The sequence below is a fragment of the Xyrauchen texanus genome, chromosome 16, assembly GCF_025860055.1.
Source record: "Xyrauchen texanus isolate HMW12.3.18 chromosome 16, RBS_HiC_50CHRs, whole genome shotgun sequence".
Taxonomy (NCBI): domain Eukaryota; kingdom Metazoa; phylum Chordata; class Actinopteri; order Cypriniformes; family Catostomidae; genus Xyrauchen; species Xyrauchen texanus.
In genome coordinates, this window is record NC_068291.1 from 26,237,665 (window position 1) to 26,259,073 (window position 21,409).

Sequence of the window (21,409 nt, forward strand, 5' to 3'; positions counted from 1 at the left end):
CAGTCCAATATTTGCAAAATGCTGTCTACAATGAAGTTTCGTTAATTGCCATATTCACCATTAATTATAATTGTTTTGTCAGGCCAGCATCACAGCCATGTAATGCCACCCCTTCTGTTACGTAGAGAAGTCTGTGACCGCTGAGTGCTTGAAGTGTCCAATATTCATCTCTTCCACAACAAAATAGTGCACAATAGTGCAGAAATATACGATTTGGGATGCAGCTAGAGATTCTTTCACCACTGGGATCATCCTAAATATTTTCTTCTTTAAACTTGTCACCAACACTATCTAACATACTATGATGTTTTGTTAAAATGTGTCAATGACTTGTGATGGTCTTGGAATCATCCGTAAGAATGGGTTGAAAATTACAATTTATAAACTTTCTTTTTGTAAAGAAAAGGCCAGTGAAAAAGTTGACAGGGTAAGAAAAAGTCAAGAAGTTCTGGCCAACAGAATACATCCTTCCTTTTGAGCCCCGGACACCCTTCTCTCTTTACCTCATTCTCTCTCAATGTGGAGAAGCTACTGTAAAAGCAAAGGCACTATTCTACATGAAGAGAGTTGAGGGATACATACGAGTAGTCATTATACACACAGCTCCATGGTGCAAAGGCCGCGGTGCAGGGGGGAGAGTGTGACATCAGAACACACATAGATGAGACACAAACACACACAGGCTGAGAAATAATGAAGGGTTAATGAAAGACAGACAGAAAGTTAGTGTACAGACAGAAAGCCCAACGTATTCCTAAACTTCTGCTTTTGAAAAGTAGAGATGCACCGATCCAATACTGATGTTTTTAGATTGATCGGGTATCGGTCCGGCAAGCCCGATCCAAATCTGATACTGTGTGTAAGTCATGTTCGTGACTGTCAAGTTCCAAAAATGACATATAAAGAATAATAAAACACCATTAAAGCAGTTCATATGACTCATGCATTTTTTTTTTTAAATCCACTTTAAGACGTGCAATAGCCCTGTGAATCACAAAAGGCTGTGTTTAATAACTAAATATATAATATTCACGTGCAGCACCAGCATATTATTGAATGGCGCTGCGCTGTGTACAGACACACTCACGGCTATTTTTAGCCTTCAGGCATTGCGCAACATTTGAACGCTACCCATGAACAACATCTCAGATGTGGATGCTCAATAGTTCGGTTCACATGCATTTAGAATGGCACTGGAGGGGCATTTTACCAGAATTTGAATAAGAAGTGAATTAAACTACTATGAACTTGCTTACAAACAGACACATACAGGACTTCCTGGAGAGTTCAGAATGTCAAAATAAAAGCACTTAGACTGGAATTAATGTACATTTTGCCTTAGCATTATCCAGTAGACTAGCTTTTACTAAAGTTTTTCTTTAATAGTTTGTACATTTATATTGAAATAATGTGTAGTTAAAGATTTGTGTTTCTTTACATATAATTAGCATCACTTAGTGAGGTACAGATATTCTAAACTGGTTATGAAAAAAATAACACTGGTATCGGAATCAGCCGATACTGAGATTTGAGTTTTCGGAATCGGAAGAGAAAAAGTGGTATCGGTGCATCCGTATTGAAAAGAGGAGGGATGAACGAATAAATGGAGATAACTCAAAAAGGAAACTTAGTCTGGACTGAACATATAAACAAAAATAAATGTACTCACCCATTTTTGAAATGGATAACATGGGCCCTCTGAAGTCCAGTCTCAAGGAAGTAGCCCAGTTCTTGTTCCTGTGTGACTGGGCCAGGTTTTGGACTGCGGTTCTGAATGCCAGCACTGAGGGCCTAAAGACAGGACACATCATCAATTAATATTGCCAAACGTTACTAAAAAGATCTCAAACTATCATAGCTTCCTATTTCTGTTAATCATTCAGCAAATACAAACCACACCTTCAAAAGAAGCAGAATGCAGAACACTTGTTTCCTACATTTACCAGAATACCTTGATGGATAAGATGGCGCCGAAGATGGCTGCTTCAGTGTGGATCTCTCTAGTGTTTTTGTTACTTTTGTTTGTTTGTTTGTCATATTTTTATCACTCATTTCTGATCAGTTTCACCAGGGATGAACTGCTGAATATACCTGATCATTTTTTGCAAGTGTTTGATTAATCAGACTTTTTATTAGACATCTTATTTGGATGCACAGCAGTGCTCTACAAGCGATTCAAAAGACGCATGTGATGGAAGCAAGCTGACGCTTGTGAAGCTTCGTCAACACAGCTTTAGGACTCCGCTGCCAAGTATTCATCTGTCGAATGTCCACTCACTCGCCAACAAAACAAACTAACTGCTTCTGCTCACTCAAAATAATAAGGACTTTTCTAACTCTGCAGCTCTTTGTTTCACGGAAACCTGGCTGAATGATGCTATCTCAGACAGCACATTTTATCCGCCGGGTTTCCAGCTGTTCAGAGCGATTTGCGTTCCAGAATAATCGGGGAAAATGAGAGGTGGTGGAGCATGCTTTTACATCAACAAAAGTTGGTGTACAGCTGTAACAGCATTGAAGATGTGCTGTCCTAATTTAGAAGTGCTCTTCATCAACTGTAAGCCTTTCAACTCACCATGGGAGATGTCCTCGTTCATTCTGGTGAGTGTTTATATCTATCAGCTCTGTTAATAGAGTATCAATCAGGAAGAACCTTGAGATCATCAACTCAAAAGTTGCTGAAAATTCCACGGACTAAGTTAAGCCAGAAAGGGGATCAGGTTTTTGCAGTAGTAGCGCCAAGACTTTGGAATAGTTTGCCATCATATGTTAGGGATGCTGACTCTGTACATGTTTTTAAAGTACAACTTAAGACATATCTGTTTGCCATGGCTTATTCGTCTTAAATGTTTACATTTTTATTTTTTATTCTATTACTATTGTAGTATGTTTCTCTTTCTATTTTTCAGTGAGAATGTAAAGCACATTGGTCAACTTGTGTTGTTTTAATAGTGCTATATAAATAAAGGTGACATTGACATTGACATTGACACCACAAGCGTGAATAAATGCAGCATTGCAACAGCTGGCTGATCACATCACAGACACGAAGCAAGAACACCTGGACTCACTTTAGTATTATTCCGGGAGATTTTAATAAAACCAACCTCACCTGTGAACTGCCAAAATACAAACAACACATCACATGCCCCACCAGAGACAATAATATACTGGATCACTGCTACACCACTGTAAAGGATGCATATTGTTCTGTCCAACGTGCAGCTTTAGGACTCTCTGATCACTGTCTGGTTCATCTTCTCCCTACCTACAAGCAGAAACTAAAATCAGCTAAGCCTGTAGTAAGGACTGTAAAGAGTGCTTCTCTCAACCAAACTGACCCAGCTCTCCATACCCACCCCAATTTGTCGATGGATCACCAGCTTTCTGACAGATAGGCAGCAGCTAGTGAAACTGGGGAAACTAACATCCGGCACCCTCACTATTAGCACTGGTGCTCCTCAGGGATGCGTTCTCTCTCCACTGCTCTTCTCCCTGTACATGAAAGACTGCACTGCAAAAGACCCCATTGTCAAGCTCCTGAAGATGACACCACAGTCACCGGCGTCATCTATGGTGGTGACAAGTCTGCATACAGATGGGAGGAAGATCAGCTGGCTGTCTGGTACGGTCATAACAACCTTGAGCTGACCCCCCTTCCTGAACAGCACTGTGGCAGCAGTGGAGTCATTCAGGTTCCTGGGCCCTACCATCTCTCAGGACCTGAATTGGGTAACCTACATAGGCTCCATTGTGAGGAAGGCTCAGCAGATATTGTACTTCCTTCACCAGCTGAGAAAGTTCAACCTGCCAGAGGAGCTGCTGACACAGTTCTACCCAGCCATCATTGAGTCTGCTTTGTGTACATCTATAACTGTCTGGTTTGGTTCAGCCCCCAAATCGGAGAAGAACTGCAGAAGGAAACTACAACGGACAGTCAGGACTGCTGAGAGGATTATTGGTGCCCCTCTGCCCACCCTCCAAGAGCTGTAAGTCTCCAGAGTGAGGAAACGAGCAGGTAGAATCATTCTGGACCCCACATACCCTGCCCACTCCTTCTTTGAACGGTTTCCCTCTGGCCGTTGCTACAGAGCACTGAGTGCCAGGACATCCAGGCACAAGAACAGTTTTTACCCTCAGGCCATTTTCCTCATGAACAACTAAACTGCCTCAGGACCCCATAGTGCATTAATGTAAATACATATCTCATGTACATATGTAAATTCACATATTTAATTCAATAACTGTACATACCCCTACCGTGCACATGCATTACCACTTGCACATGTAAATACATACGCCATTCTGTTATATTTATACTCTTACCCTGTTTTATATTCTGTGTCTCACTGTAATTTTCTGTGCTCACTTGTTTCTCCTATCACCAAACAAATTCATTGTGTACGTGAGAACACTTGTCAATAAAGCTCATTCTGATTCTAATACTAAACTAGCACTTTGAAGAGGATGTTGGTTTGGAGGGTGAGTTTCACCAACCTGAAGGTCAATCGTAAATCTTCAACTGCACCCAAAAAATGCAGCATCAACACTGCAGCAGAACACCAGCGTTGACTTTCTCCTTTCCTGCTATTACTCACTTTCTCTTTACTCTCCCTCCCCTCTCCACCAGCAGTAAATACTGAACACCATGCTGTGGGAAGAAATTCACTCTGTGTGTGACTATTCTAAACAGGCCGAGAGAGACAGAGTGAAATCATTCGACTGAAGAGAGACGGGTCTTGAGAATATTCTAGATGGGCAACAGGCTTGTCTGCGAGTGTTTATAATGCTCCACCACTGCAACAACATGTTAAATAGAAAATGGACGCAACATGAGTGGACCAACATGAACTTGAAACTTTCATAAAAAGCTGATTGTTGCACTGTAATCATGAAAATTGATGTGATTATTGTGCAGCCATTTTTAAAGCTGCATTACAGAACTTTGGGCTCTCTAGTGACATGTGGCTAGCTCCAGAGCCGGAGTCATAACGTGCTATTTTCATATTGATATTACGTTATTTGTTAAAACATTTATAACCGAGATGTTACTTGCTTTGAGGACAATAAACAACACATCCACAACACATTAATGATTGTATTGTAATACACATGTTAATTTAAGAGGTGAATTGAAGACACTTTATTTTTATATTGCAGCCTCAGTGAGGCAAGTGAACCGTAATACCACAATAGTAGGTCTATACGCTGTAAACAATAAGACAAAAAGAGAATTCAATAATGACGGGGATGAAGTTTAATTTACTAAACATGAAAATAATTTTAACACACTATCTGCTAAAAGGGATATGGAAAGTGACAACCACTTGCGCATTTATACAAATGGGGTAAAAGGAATAAGAAAATAGTGGCAAACATACACTTAGGAGATCTCGAAACTACAGCAATTTTATAAAATGTATGTTATAAAAGTCATGAAAATTGATAAACATGTTATAGTAAATTCAACCAGAAAATGAAACCTATTTAACACAATATCAGCAATGTTATGTTCGACTCAATAAAAGCATGACAACCAATGCAAGCTTCAACAACCCTACCAGGAAACATATCCAAGTATTTTAGCAAGTTAACAACTTCGCCAAACAGTTAAACATCCATCCGGAGATTAATGTCATACAACTGCTGTCCTTAATTGCGAATTGCTTAATTGCAATAGGCATTGCTTCTATTATGAACTTAACACGTAAGAACGAATGACGTAACCCTGTGATTTTGTACCAAATCTGACCCCCGACAGCTCAAAAATAAATATTTATATTACTTTTAGCTCACCGTAGTGAATCGGGTTAAGACAAGGAAAGAGTTTTGAATAGGGATTTTTGTATGTCCTCACTCAATAGTGGACATCTGTTTATTGTAACCAAATAAATCTTACATAGTACAGCTTTAAGAAGCTTCAGAAAATAAACTTTAGACAAATCTTGTAACCACAGAGCAACACAATAATAAGATCTCTGTGGTTGGAAAGCTGGATGTCTCTGACATCAACAGAGTGAAAAAACCTGGCTTTCATCAGCATCATATTCTTCAAAGTCAAATTACCTTTTCAACCTCCTGAAGATAGAGCAGAGCAATGTCTCCAGACTTCTCATAACAAGTAATGATCTCCTGGTCTCTGTCTGCATTACGATTGGAAAGCGATGGGGACGCTGCAGGCACCTTCTCCAGACAAAGACCTACAGACAAGCATCAACAGAAAAATGACTTCCATATACAGCAAGAAAGGTTCACAAGGCTGTCCTAGCGTACTGCTAGATTCTCAGGGATATTCATATCTAATGGCAATTAATGAGCTTTTAGATCTTATATAGATTTGAATAAGACCTATATAGATATAAAGGTCACACAGTGGCTCTGTGGTGCTATCAAAACATTGCTGTTAATTTTAGCATGACGACCAGCCCATCATAAATGAATCAAGCAATGGCATGAGTTTGGGGTGGGACTTTCTCTTTATCCAATCAATGGCAGTGGGTGTACAAAAACTTGTCTAAAAATAATCCGTATTTTTGCAATTCGGTTTGGCGACACTACTGACACTGAAATTACACACTTCAGCTTTAAACGGAACGAGATCAGCTTTGTTATTTTAACTTCAGTTTGTTTCCTTTGTTTCTGGTGGACAGAGGAAATGAGACCCTGAAATATACATGTGCAAGAAAATCAAAGGCCTCAGACAAACCAGATAAGCTTTAAATGTTTTAGCATGTGCTGAAATCTTTTCCACTGATGGATCCCATTGCCTCATCTGGGTCAGCTGAGAGCCAATCAGTGTGGTAAAGACACAAGCGCGGCTCCTTAGAGATGTCGCATAATGATCAGTTAGAAAAGATATAACCAGAAACAGAACAGTCTGAAGGTCTGTGTCGAGTTAGTGTTAGAAATTCTGGTTTTGGTTTAAGGATTTTTTTTTTTTAATTAAGGGACCTCCTTTCTAAAATATAAAAATATAGCTATATATTTTAATGTATAGCATAAATAATATATACCTATAGCATAAAAAAATAAGCATAATATAAGAGATTTTTGTTTATAAAATAAATATAATATTGTCATTGTATCAAAGCTAAATGTAATTATTAAAATATACAGTACTGTGCACAAGTTTTGGCACTTGTGAAAAATGTTGCATAGTGAGGATATCTTCAAAAATAATGACAGAAATAGTTTCATTTATCACTTAATGTCATACAAAGTCCAGTAAACATAAAAAAGCTAAATCAATATTCAGTGTGACCACCTTTGCTTTTAAAACAGCACCAAGTCTCCTAGGTACAACTGAACACAGTTTTTCTTTGTTGTTGGCATATAGGATGTTTTAAGCTTCTTGGAGAAGTTGCCACAGTTCTTCTATCTGTTTAGGCTGTTTCAATTGATTCTGTCTCTTTATGGCCATGCCATCTGTCGCAGGATACTAGTATCAAGTACTTGCACTACATGTCCAGGGACGCATTGATGCTTGAGTGAGGATTTACCTGTTCATTAATGTGGCCCTGGCCATGACATCACAATTTCACTCCAGCCTGGTATCCAAAATTGGCAAGCCTGCTTTAGACCAGGGGTACTCAATAGGCAGACTCAGGTCTGGATGCAGACCGAATGACACTTCAATCCAAACCGAGATCTAAATCTTTGTGCTAGTTAAGTGATTGCGTACACATACGTGTATACGAGTGAAGAGCGGGAATAGCGCGATCATCACTCAAGATAAATATTTCCCTCTAGAGCGGGATTAAAGCGCTTTGTTAATCAGCATGTTAGGAAAGTAATCAGAGATGTCATCATGTCATGAATGGCAAGGAAAACATATTTATAATTAAATTAAGCAAATGTATTTGAATGCTTCACTGTTGTTATGTAAATTGTTTGTTTGTCATTAGATTCTCACTTTAAGGAAAAGACTTTTACATTTTTATAAATTTTCTCACAAGGGACACCCCTGAACCCCGATACAGTATTTTTTATCCGTCAAAAGGCCTCCTATGTCCCATACACATACAAGATATTCTGAATGTACAAATATCTAAACACATAAACTGTACTGCTGTCATTCAGCTTTAAAACAATCTGTTGATCTTGTCTTTTAATATTCATATCCAAGTGCCCTCGACTGATGAAGTCTTAATGAAATATGTTAATCCTTTTGAAGAAATTCCCTCAGAACCCACTACTTTGGCTGTGTCTAGGCCTCCAATGTCCATATCCCTGCCCAGTTTTGAAGAGTTTTGAACTGTTTAGGATTTATTTTTTATTCCTTTACAACGTCCTATTGCTGCCAATGTGGCAAGTTATAAAACCTATTCAAAAATATTTATTATATACAGTAATTTCATAGTCATACAACTACTGACACCATGTAGGTTACGTATTTATCCGGACCTTTGCAGGGAAGGAGATGTAGAGACCGAACCTCTTGGAACTTTAATTGAGTACCCTTGCTTTAGGCTTTAGACAGACTACCCCAACCCAAACTCACACCATTCGTTGAGCCAGTGTTGCCATGTCAGGCTGGTTGGGATGCTCAAACAACAGCGCAATGTTTATTTTTTGTATGGTGCTGCTAGAGGCTCAGAAATGACACATTGCACTTTTAAGTAAAAGTTAAATGCCATGACTAAGGAGGACGTTTCACATTCTTGTTGTTCCACACTGATTCCCACATGGAAAAATGAGAACACAAAAACAAAACCAGATAGAATGTGTATATGCGTACAAGCAGTATATCTACCGTATATGCCTTATATAGACATATACGGCACGCAAGACCTGAACTTAGTCTTGAAAGGTCTAGAAGAGACACGTTCTTCTCTGTTCTGACACACATATCAATGTCAGAGATCTGTCACTCTCATCCCAAAGATTGCCATGTTGTTCTAAACATACACTTATCCTCCCTTCACATTTATAGGTTTAAGGCCTGTTATACTAACCAGACCCAAGACAAGCCCCATTACTGCGAATAGGCTATTTAATGACCTGTATAACAGCCGCAGTAAATCTGATGCCTCAGTACAGGCTGTGACGAGCAGCTCACAACAGCAAGAGGGAGATTTTATCAATAATAATGAAAATTTAAAAAGATAGTTATCATTTAGTCAATCCCATGTCGTCCCAAACCCGTATGCTAGGCCAAATGTTCATTCTTAGTCACCATTCACTTTCATTGTATGGAAAAGAGATGGAATTGAAGTTTATAGTGATAGAGGCTAACATTCATCCTAACATCTGCTTTGTTACAAAGAAGAAACAAAATCATATAGTTTTGGAAAGATATGAGGGTGAGTAAATGATGACATACTTTTTTTAACTTAAAGTGCCAAAGACACACATGTATTTGTGTGTTGTATGTGAGGAGTGTTGGATTATTAGTATCAAGGCAGGAGGTCTCCTCATAAAGGAAGCTGTCAGTCACAGAGATGCTGCAAGTTGATTGGACGAGACAAGCTCATGTGCTATCATGCAGTTATCCCCCAGAGCCTCTAAGTACCGCCGATCTGTCAGAACTCTGATCAAAGACCTCATACTGCAGTCTTGGCAAGCACATCACTGTGCGTGGTGTTAAAAGTGTGTGTGTGTGTGTGTGTGTGTGTGTGTGTGTTCACAGAGCACAGGAATTAGTTGCAATTTCTCTGCAGAAAACCATGAATGTTTAGACAATGCTGCCTCCCATAGGTTGGAATGTTAACAGCAGAAGCACAAGAAGCATTTCTTTGCTCATCACAGTACAGCATCCTACCAGACAAGATCAACACAAGCCTCTGAATACAAACACATTTACACTTTTGTTTTTATAAGCATTAAGTGTGAGGTCAGTATGAGAGTGTTAGAATGATATTAGAATGAAGTAGAGGAAAATAAAAACACACAACTTCCTGAACTGAATGTTTAGCTTTGCAGGAGCACAGCAGTACACTATGCTGTCCTGGTCAGGTATGTTGATAGTAATATTGTGCCTTAGCTCAGCTACAGTATATCGAAATGTGCACATTTTCACACTATGTACTGGATATTTCAATTCAGAATTTTGAGTCTTTCCACATACTATACTGTAGTAGGTAAGTAGGCATATTCAGACATGTGACTCACCTTTGGTGGCATAGGCCTCTGCAATCATGGAGAGTCTGTATACTGGAGCCCCTACCAGCTGCAGCTCGTCCAGATTAACAAGGCCATACTGATTCAGTGCTTCCCTGTAATCACCCTCCACATAACACAGCTTAGCCAATATCAGACTGGCCTCCTGCATGTATTCAGGCTGAGAAAGAGAGGAAAGATTGTGTAATACACATGCACACACCACCACATGCACATACTACAGAGACTCAAATATACACTCTCGGAGCACTTTATTAGGAAGACCTGTATACCTATATATTCATGTGATTATCTAATCTGTCAATATTGTGGCAGCAGTGCAATGCAGAAAATTATGTAGATACGGGTCAGCAGTTTCAGTTAATGTTAACATTAACCATAAGAATGGGGAAAAAATAATGGATGCACCGATCCGATACAGGGATCTGCTTCGATACTAAAGCTTTTAGACGGATTGGTATCGGTCCGACGAGCCCGATCTAAATCCGATACTGTGTGTTAGTCATGTTCCATACTGTCAAGCTCCAAAAATGAAATAAAAGAACCATAAAAATTCAATTAAAGCAGTTCATATGACTCATTTTATTCAAAGCCACTTGAAGATGTGCAATAGCTCTGTGAATCTTCACAGTGGTGAGCAATATTTGAGCGCTACTCAAGAACAGCATCTCAGATGTAGATGCTCAATAGTTCGGTTCACTTATAATATGCACTTAGAATGGCACCAGAGGTGCATTTTACCAGAATTTGAAGAAGTAGCTAATTAAACTACTGTGAACTTGCCAACAAACAGACACACACAGGACTTCCTGAAGAGTTTAGAATGTCAAAATAAAAGCTTGATTGTTTAAAAACTGCACGATTTAAACATATTACTGTTGTATATAAAATTAAAATTAAATCTTCTTGGCTTGACTTGCAAAGATTTAGGAAGGGAGATGTCCATGTATATTGCACGCACGTTGGTGGCTGACAAGCCCAATATGTGACATCTGTCCACAGAAACTGCAGGGGAAAGTCTGCGTTGTGGTGGGTGCTGCTGATGTTACCATTTTTTTCCCCCATTACTTTTCCTTCAAGTTGGCCCGTCTGTTTCTTCAAAAGCGGTACAGGCACGGTGGGTTGCACGTCGCCAGCTTTCACGGTCAGCAGCTTGTGATACCCATTGGCGGTGATCAATGACACAGGTGGTGAGGGTCTTTTTCAAGGAGTCTTTATATCTCTTTAGAGGTGCCCCTCTATCATGGTGGCCAGTGGACAGCTAACCATACAGTGCGATCTTTGGAAGGCGATGATCCTCCATCCTGGAGACGTGCCCTGCCCAGTGTAGCTGTATTTTCATGAGTATGGCCTCATGCTTGTTTGAGGACATCAGTGTTTGTGACGAAGTCACTCCAATGGATGTTTAGGATGGTGTGGAGGCAGTGCTGATGGAATCGTTCAAGGAAGCAGAGGTGGCGGCTGTAGATGACCCAGGATTCTGCTCCATATAGGAGGGTGGTCAGTACGACAGCTTTGTAGACACTAATCTTTGTAACTCTCTTGAGACTGGCATTGTAACACACACATTTATAGAGTCTGCCAAAGGTACCATTTGCCTTGGCTATTTCTTTGTCAAGCTTGGCATTAGAGGAGATCACACAGCCCAGTTAGGTGAATTGGTGAACTACTCTGTCTGGTCAATGAAGACGCTTGGTGGCCGGTACTCCTTCCTTAGGCGCAGGCTGGTTAAGTACTTCAGTTTTCTTTAGGCTGACCTCAAGACCAACGAGCTGGCAAGCTTCTGCAAAGCAGGATGTTACACACTGTAAGGTGGCTTCCATGTGGGCAACAAAGGCGGTAGCATCTGCAATGAGAAGTTCTCTAATCAGTTTTTCTAAGGTCTTGGTGTGAGCCTGAAGTCGCCTTAAGTTGAAGAGGTTGCCATCAGTACGAAATCGAATATATATGCCATCTTCATCATCAAGGTCTTCTGTTGCTTTGGTGAAGAAGATTGAGAACAATGTGGGGACAGCCCTGTTTCACGCCATTTGCAATGGGGAAGGTCTGTGACAGGTCGTTATTTTTTCTGACCTGACCAAGCTGGTCTTCATGTAGCTGGATGACCATAGAAAGGAACTTTGGAGGACAGCCAAAGAAAGAATCCAATTCTAATCACCTTGCCAAATGCCTTTGTCAGATCCATATATGTGATGTACAATCCTTTGACAGGATTTTAGAATTTAGAAGAGAGTTTAGAATGTTTAAAAAGTGCACGATTAAAATATATTACTGTTGTATTTAAAATTAAAATGCAATAATAATAATAATATTCATAAAAAACATTTATTATTATTATTGTCATCATTAGTATTTGTTTACAATTTATAAAAATATTGCATTTTAATGGGTTCCAAAAAATAACTGTGCGAATGAAAATTGGACTAATGTCTTACAACTAAATTGAACAAAAAAGAGATTTGAATCCTTTAAAGTCCAGATGCAAGTTGAAAAATCTTGAAAAAAAGGGCAAAAATAAAACACTGGTTTCTTTTCTACTGAAGACTTGAAGACTGGAATTACTGTTAATTTGGTTAATTATCCAGTATACTAGGTAGTAATAAAATGTTTCTTAATAAGCTATACATTTATATTGAAATAATGTGTAGTTAGAGGTTTGTGTTTCTTTACATCTTAAATGAGTACTCCCAATTAGTTCCACACAATAATGTAAAGATATTCTAAACCGATTATGCAAAAAAACAACACTGGCTTGAGATCGGCCGATACTGAGATTTCCAATATCGGAATAGGAAGAGAAAAAGTGGTATCGGTGCATCCCTAGAAATTTCTTTATCTCAGTGATTTTTATCGTAGCATGATTGCTGGTGCCAGATGGGCTGGTTTGAGTTTTTCTGTAACTGCTGATCTCCTTGGATTTTACAAGAACAATCTCTAGTTTAGAATGATACCAAAACCATCCAGTGAGCAGCAGATTTACATACGGAAACACCTTGTTCATGAGAGAGGGCTGAGCTGAAAGAAAGGCTACGGTAACTCGGGTAGCCACTCTGTACAATTGTATTGAGCAGAATAGCATCACATTGAACATTAAGGCAGATAAACTACAACAACATTAGCCAACGTCGGGAACTTTATTAGGAACATAGTGTTCCTAATAAAGTGCTAAGTGAGTGTTGTTCCACATGCACAGCAAACATGAACACACAAGCACATACCATCTACTGTACAGTAAAAAATAGCACTTACAGTTGCAACACAGAACAACACCAACTTATGGAACACCAAAACTCAAATAAGACAAATGTGTGATGTTATACAAGATGAATAGCATAACTCCATTCATTCATTTATTCTTTACTTTATGTGACTAAGGACTTTTGAGTAATAATAATCTATTTTCACCGGTGTGAATATGGGTCAGATACACTGATGCAGCACAAAAGGAGCAACACCTGTCTAACAGGCCCTGTCCAGAATTACCTTTAAGTTTCCCCGATCAAGTGCAACCGTCAGGTGTTTCCGGACCTCCTGGAGGTGTGGCCTGGGTCCACGGGGACTGGTTCCCTGCTTGATGGGGTTTTCCTTCAGGTACTGCTGGAGTTTGGCCTCCCCCAGCAGGAGTTCCCCAAGATCATCTACTTAAAAAAAACAAGTATAAGTTCAGTCTTGCACCTGAATTCATTCTATAGACAAATGGTTTCACACTCACACCTACACAGCCAGAGGGGAACTGTGTAGGTGTGAGGGGAACTGGCCCCCACAGTGAGTCTGGTTTCTCCCAAGGTTATTTTTCTCCATTAATCTACATCTTATGGAGTTTTGTGTTCCTTGCCACAGTTGCCAACAGCTTGCTCACTGGGGTTATTAATACAATTATCATTTAATTATTTTTAAACACTATTAAAAATCGTATTTGATCTAAATTACACAATGATGATTAATCGACTTTATAGACATTACAGTTTTATCGTCTGTTAATGCTGATCTTCTGTAAAGCTGCTTTGAAACTATGTGTGTTGTGAAAGGCGCTATACAAATAAAATTTACTTACTTAACAGGTCACACCACAGGACACATGTTCAGTACTGAAATGTGGAATATGACTGTTCTCTACTTGGTTAATTACAATCAGAATGAGCTGAGTATTTCATCAAAGTGGCACTCAGTAGAAGGTGGAACTCATGCACAATCATTCATAAATGTACCACAGAATGAGAAAAATTATATCTAAATCCCTTAAAAATTAAATATCACAATAAAGGAGTAAAGTTGTCAACTGAACATAACATTCCGAAATGTCAAATCCTGTTCAAATTATGTAAATGCTATATTTGTTCCGAAAATTCCTGATATGCTATTAAATGTAACCTATGTTTATAACAAAGTAAGCAATGGCCAATACACAAAACATGGGAAATGTTTAAGGTACCTGTAAAATCAAAATTAAAGTTTTGTCCATATCTATTAGCTTTAAGATTATCGACATACAAGCATTATCGGCTTACTACTAAATGTTGACAAAATTAGTTTTCTGAAGCGTTTACAATCGGCAGTCTCTCTCTTCCAGCTAAAAAGACTAATAGATGTCACATAGAGTTTGAGAAACCTTCAATCAAATGCTTTCTAGAATGAGAACGCAGCATCACCCTACAACTGTTCAGTCTGCCTGGATGAATTTTAACTGGTGCTGATCATGCCTTCTTATGGCACTTTGAAGTGAGCACAATCCATGTTGTAGGGTCCTTCCAAACGAGTACTGACTGACCGTTATCCCCTTTCAGCCATCTGAAGCTCTCACAGTGGAGGATTATTGTCTTCGTAGGGAATAGGACATAGGGATGATCACGTCTGAATGGGATGCACCAATGTAACAATGGGGTGCAAGGAAAGCTGGTGGAGTTTATTTATATTTTTTGTGCAGCCGCAGGTTTCTTGGGATGTACAGCTCGAGTAAGAGTTCTTTATTCCTTATGTTTAGTGTATTGTTATTCAAAACATGGATATATGATCTTTTACTGGCTTGATTCTCATTCATCTGTATTGGACTTGCACAATGGGTCCAGCCTTGTCGTAAGCAAAGATTGCGATTTGCTGTGTGCGAGTTATGGATTAATGTTGTCAGTTAAATCATCGTTCAGTTCTAAAGTCTTTGGAAAAGCTGGCCATTATTGAGATCACTTCGCAAGTTTCCCCGTTAAGCACTTCTGACATGAGCAGCATGGTGAAAAGGGGCATTTGCGTGTGGCTGTAAACTAAAGCCTTTTGGCTATTTAAAAAAAAAAATGGGATGAGTGGTTCGAGTGGCTTCCACTCCAATTTCTCACTGAGGGCATAACAACACATTGCTCTCAAGAATAAAAACTCATTAAATACACTATTAACTGCTGCAGTTTAGCTTTCTAGGAATCTTAAATGTATCAGTAACTTGCACATATCTGCACTGTCAAGATGTTACAGAGACTTTCACAGTGCAACAGAGAAAGGCTGAGTTGTGAATTACATAAGGCCAATTCATAATTCAGCACATTCTTACTAGTCTTATTACAGGAGCAGCTTTGAGTACTGTCACAAGAACTTCAATCAGATTCCTCACGCGAGCATCTGGCGCCCTTAATGAGTCTGTATGATAATAATCAATGATTCTTATTAATATATAACTTTTAATTAACAGAGCCATATTGAAAGGTGGCCAGAGGCAATTAATCCATGCCTTTCTGAATGTTTGCTGGATTCAGTACAGTACAAAATGTCAGACATACTAAACCAACCTTTGTAAACGAGTCATATAATATGACATTACATTACAACGAGAAAATAAAACAAACACTTTTGCTTAATAAACACCCAGGCTTGATAAATAGAAGAATTATAGCCACAATGAAGATGAATGGGCACAAATCTGGAATCAGGAAGTGTGATGAGGAGAACATCTAAAGTTTAGAACCAACAGGACACTAATTTCACAATGTAAACAGCCTGAAATCACAGTATTCATTAGATGCAGCGTTTAAAGTATGGTTGAATGTGAATGAATGCATCTGATACGTATTCTAACCCCCAGGCCTGTCCGAGCTAACGCATTAGCCCTTAGATTATTTACCAAAAAACAAACACACCGTTTGAGATGAGCTTCGCGGACAGCTGCCGCACAAGTTCTGGTATCTTGTCCCATTGTCCCTCTGATCGACAGCGCTCTATTTCAGTCTCTAATCGCGACCCGGACTTTCTGGCTGTCATCTTTCTGCCACCTTCAGACCAAAACACTACCCGTAGCCGCAGAACAGAAACATCAAATACCTAGATAGGATAACAGGGCAAACGTATAGAAACGCTTCTCTGAACCACAATACTGAACGCTGATTGGCCAAACTCCTGTCATATGATATGTCAAAATCGTTGCATTTTTTTATTTCATTTAAATTCGTGTATATTTACAACTACGTTTCTATTTAATGTACCAACGGAGTATCTGTACATTAATTAAACGTTTAAACCCCTTAGACAAAATTACATGTTTTGGGACATTGGAGCGCCATATCTAGCGATTCAGATTGAATGAAGTTGCCCTTCTAGGTTGTTTGTAATTCATCAGTCTGGAGAGCACGTTGCACTGCAACATCCTGTGCTGTTGGTGGCGCTGCATTAAACGCACTCTTGACATTTTGCAGCAGTGTGTTCCGGTCTGCGGCATATGTTGGTCGTGAATGTGAAGAGACGATTAAGTAATTGTAGATTTGAATGAATATAATTATATAGAAATATATTTAAGGGGTTGGATTGATTTTCATAATAACATATTTACGTTTGTGGGCATAAGTGTTTTCGATCGTTGTATTGCCAACGGTAGTGTAAATATTATATGCTTACATCTTATTGCTAATGGCTGTCATATTCTTTAAAATTTATTAATTAATGTGTAGTGAGTATGATAGTGAGTGTTAGGACATCTGGCTTGTAGGACAGGCATGCATGATAAGTTGAACCATAATTATTTGTCTTAGTTCTTTACCATATAAAAGGCAACAGAATTCAAGGTCAGTCAGATTGAACCGGTTAAAGCTCAGTTTTTTGGAGTTAAGCTACTTAAAGGCATAGTTCACCCAAAAATGAAAATCATCTCACCCTCATACCATCCCAGATGTGATTTCTAGAAGAATATCTCAGCTCTGAAGGTCCATACAATGCAAGTGAATTGTGACCAGACCTTTCAAGCTCCAAAAATCACATAAAAGCAGCATAAAGTATGTTACTTTTAGAATGTGAAAGCGGAGATTCATAGTAAAAAAAAAAAAAGGGAACTATTTAAAGGGAAAAATATTTATCTGTTTCTCACCCACACCTATTATTGTTTCTGAAGGCATAGATTTAACCACTGGAGTCATATGGATTACTTTTATTCTGCCTTTATGTGATTTTTTTTGGAACTTGAAAGGTCTGGTCACCATTAATTTTCATTGAAAGGACCTACAGAGTTGAAATATTCTTCTAAACATCTTCGTTTGTGTTCAGCAAAAGAAAGATACTCTTCTGGCATGGCATGAGGGTGAGTAAATGATGAGAGAATTTACATTTTAGGTAAATACCTTTTTTCATATACTTTTAGTTTGTCACATTTTCAGGTGATTGAAGATGTAGTCTTCTATCTATGAGTGTAAAACCATGACATATTGATAATTATTACTCTTACCTCAAAATTAATGTCTGACTTGTCCCAGAAAGTAATGTATGCAGGCTTTTATTGCTTATATAAAGTATATAGCTTATGTTTATCAATTCATTGAAATGTTACAGGTGGTTCAGACAGTACAGATTCTGTTTATGCATCCATCTTAGAACTCCAACATAAAGGAGTAGTTCACCCAAAATAACATTTTGCCATCATTTAGGCTACTCTTTTCGTGTTGTTTCAAACTAGTATGACTTTATTTCTTATGTGGAACACAAAATTAGATGTTAGGCAGAATGTTAACATGTCAGTAACTATTAACTTTCACAGCATTCTTTTTCCAAACAATGAAAGTAAATGGTAATTTGAGGCTAACATTATGTCAAACATATCCTTCTGTGTTCCAAAGAAGAAAGTCATACTGGTTTGAAACAACATGAGGGTGAGTTAATAATGACAGAATGTAAATTTTCGAGTGAACCATTCCTTTAAAATTGGTGGGTCGTTTTTGAGTAAGATTAACCTTAAGACCTGTGTGAATAAGTGTAAAATATGTAGAATAGATATCTTCTTAATTAGTTATCAATACATCTTTTTTATATATCTGTATATTTATGTGTTAATTTGTAATGTTGACTAACTAAGGATTGTGGGGTTGTAACTTTGTATGTTTTGTAAAAAAAAAAAATTCACAGAGTCACACGCATAACCTGTTGCTGGCTGCAGGATGTTCTTGACTTTGGCACTTTTTCGGAAGGGGATCCCAGGAAAGCAGTGGATTGGGAAGCATCGTCGGCCTCGTGCAGTCACCTGGCAGATGAAGCGGAATATGGTGGAACGCCTGGAGCAGGAAGCAGAGAATGAATACTGGATCAGCCGGCCGTTCATGACATTAGAGCAGGAGAGAGGCCATGCAGCACAGAGACGGGAGTGGATGTCACTTCAAATCAAAGCTGCACGACAAGCCAAGTTCCCTGAACACAAATACATTGCAGACCAATTGAACCACTTGAACATCACCAAGAACTGGTCCAGCTAACCAGGACACCAAAGACTGATGGTGCAGATCTCTGGCTTTTGAGAGGGAGCAGAAATTAATTTTCTGTTTGTGCAAGTTATATTGGGCAACTGTATGTGATATTGGCTGTGTTTATAAATGATATCTGATTAACATTTAGCTCCTCTCTTTATTCTGATACATTGTGCAGTTTTAATACTCCATCATAGTTAAATCAATTTAACTCCCTTCCCATAGATAGATTTCTGTTTTGCATTTCACAACACATATTGTTCCAAAGTGGCTGTAAAAAGCCAAAAGTGAGATTGGCAAGTAAAAATCCCTTAGAAGTTTAGAAAAGATTAGGTAAAAAAACTCCAAGATTCAGTGGGGGAGCCCATTTTGCTCTTGCCAACTCATATTGAATTGACTAAATAAGGCATAAAATATAATTATAGTAAGACTTATTGTATATTTTAAGTTTGCAGTGTATCTTGAAGCAGCTGGAGGTATGCAGGCAATATTGTCTCTTTCAAAAATCAAGAGTTTATTTCAAATTTTCCACTGATTATTTTCACATGCAAATGAGCTTTGCAGTAAATTGTCCACTCAAAATTGTCAAAAGGTTTACTCCAGGTCCACCACTACTTATTCAGAGCTGAAAACTTCCAAACATTTGCAGTGAATCACAAGCTCATTTTCATGTGAATATAATGAATGGAGCTTTAGATTTTTTGAGTTGCTTCACATTTTCTGTCTCTCTATATGCAACACTGTAAATACAGTGTTGTTAATGTAAAATAGAGCTGTTTAGCCATGACATCAAATTGTAGGTGAACCCTGCCATGGGCTCCCTCTTGAATGTTCTATGGGTTTTTATTAGGGCTGTCAATCGATTACAATTTTTAATCAAATTAATTACATGGTGTCCCGATACGTAATTAATCGCATATACAAATGTTTGCTGAGAAAGCCCCTCATTTAACAACAATTCAGTATATAATTATACATAGTTATCTTTAAATATTTAAAAATGATATATATATATATAATAAAAAATATTCAGATAATTAAAATGCATTACATTCCTGTAGCAGAAGAGTTAATCATAAGACCATACAAAAAGCAGCTTTAGAATACAATGTATTGTTTACTACCATATTATTGATCATAAGCCAATCATTGACATACAGTTCACAGCAATCCATTTCACAAGTGAATTTGTCAATCAGTTCGAGATTTATTATTTGGGCTTGTTTAAGGACCCGTCAATTTCCACTTGCGTCAGACATGCTTGTGTAGTGTCCGGGTGTGTTGCGTCTTAAAAGTTCTTTTCCTTTGTATGTAATGGCAGAAGAGGATATGTTAGATAATATAAATAGACTTAAACTGTGTATTGCACATAATTGTTGCTCAGTGGGGCAACTTTAACTGTTTATGAGATGGATAGCCTGAGGGAAAAAACTGTTCCTGTACCTGATGGTTCTGGTGCTCAGAGCTCTGAAGCGTCGGCCAGAAGGCAACAGTTCACAAAGGTAGTGGGCTGGGTGAGTTGGATCCAGAGTGACTTTTACAGCCTTTTTCCTCACACTGGAAGTGTATAGTTCTTGACGGGGGGCAGAGGGCAACCAATAATCATCTCAGCAGTCCGAACTGTTCCCTGTAGTCTTCTGATGTGTGATTTTGTAGCTGCACCAAACCAGACAGTTATTGAAGTGCAGAGAACAGACTCAATGACTGCTGAGTAGAACCGTATCAACAGCGACTGGCAGGTTGAACTTCCTCAGCTGGCGAAGGAAGTACAACCTCTGATGAGTCAATGTGTGTCTCCCACTTCAGGTCCTGTGAGATGGTAGTGCCCAGAAACCTGAATGAATCCACTGCTGCCACAGTGGAGTGCTGTGTCAGTGTTGGGGTGTTCCTCCTAAAGTCCAAAATCATCTCCACCGTTTTGAGCGTGTTCAGCTCCAGGTTGTTATGATTGCACCAGTGAGCCAGCCGTTCAACCTCCTTTCTGTATGCAGACTCACTGTCATCTTGGATAAGGCCGATGACAGTGGTGTCGTCTACAAACTTCAGGAGCTTGACAGAGGGGTCCTTGGTGGTGCAGTCATTGGTGTAGAGGGAGAAGAGTACTGGGGAGAGCACACATCCCTGGGGGGAACCAGTGCTGACTGTGCAGGTGCTGGAAGTGAATTTCCCCTGTCTCACAAGCTGCTGCCTGTCCGTCAGAAAGCTGGTAATCCACTGACAGATAGACTTGGGAAAAGGGAGTTGGTTTGGGGACGCCTCAGGCGTGTCCAATCCTGGAAGCACCAATAACACCCAGTCTGTTAATTGGCAGACCAATCACAGCAGTTTATATATCCCTATATAAACCACCGTCATATGGGCCTACTTCATTCTCGTTCACTTCCTTGTGAAGATCTTTGGAACAGATCATCAACAGGACTCGTAAGATGCGGTCGCTTCACAATTAATCAAACGAGTCGTTCAGGTACGTCGCAGAACTTGGCTGTTCTTTTTGTGAGTATATTCACAGTCAAAGTGAATATATTTTCTGCTGTATTATATTGTTTTCTCTGGGTGGCGTGAACCAGCATGTCAAGGTGGGTTTGCGTTTT

At 39.0% G+C, this 21,409-nt stretch overlaps 2 protein-coding genes across 10 annotated transcripts in view; one reads left to right on the forward strand and one right to left on the reverse strand.

The window, feature by feature from the left end:
- LOC127657273 (tetratricopeptide repeat protein 7B-like) overlaps positions 1-16,386 on the reverse strand; it is a 54,483-nt gene extending 38,097 nt beyond the window's left edge. For 6 of the 7 annotated variants that reach the window (XR_007972260.1, XR_007972261.1, XM_052145994.1 and 3 more), the window contains exons 1-5: positions 16,239-16,386; positions 13,603-13,757; positions 10,111-10,279; positions 6,067-6,200; positions 1,670-1,791 (exon numbers count right to left, since the gene is read on the reverse strand). Coding sequence is in view for 5 of the 7 variants with exons in the window: in XM_052145994.1 (XP_052001954.1) it covers positions 1,670-1,791; positions 6,067-6,200; positions 10,111-10,279; positions 13,603-13,757; positions 16,239-16,359 (701 nt within the window). In the remaining 2 variants the exon portion in view is untranslated. Of the gene's footprint in view, positions 1-582; positions 1,568-1,669; positions 1,792-6,066; positions 6,201-10,110; positions 10,280-13,602; positions 13,758-16,238 lie in introns of those variants that run through there. The other variant, XM_052145996.1, reaches the window with a different exon arrangement.
- A 368-nt stretch (positions 16,387-16,754) lies between these two features.
- On the forward strand, positions 16,755-18,951 carry LOC127657254 (ribosomal protein 63, mitochondrial-like). Of its 3 annotated transcripts, none has more exons than XM_052145970.1 (2): positions 16,755-16,844; positions 18,484-18,951. In XM_052145970.1, exon 2 carries the CDS (start codon positions 18,516-18,518, stop codon positions 18,825-18,827), a length of 312 nt encoding a protein of 103 aa, XP_052001930.1. In that variant the 5' UTR covers positions 16,755-16,844; positions 18,484-18,515; the 3' UTR covers positions 18,828-18,951. The 3 variants fall into 3 exon arrangements, with proteins under 3 accessions (XP_052001930.1, XP_052001931.1, XP_052001932.1); XM_052145971.1 differs by having other exon boundaries at positions 16,820-16,965; XM_052145972.1 differs by lacking the exon at positions 16,755-16,844 and adding an exon at positions 17,020-17,665.
- The last annotated feature ends 2,458 nt before the right edge of the window (positions 18,952-21,409 follow it).

Coding starts and splice junctions, on each gene's coding strand:
- LOC127657254 (XM_052145970.1), top strand. CDS start 18,516: ATGTTCTTGACTTTGGCACTTTTTCGGAAGGGGATCCCAGGAAAGCAG.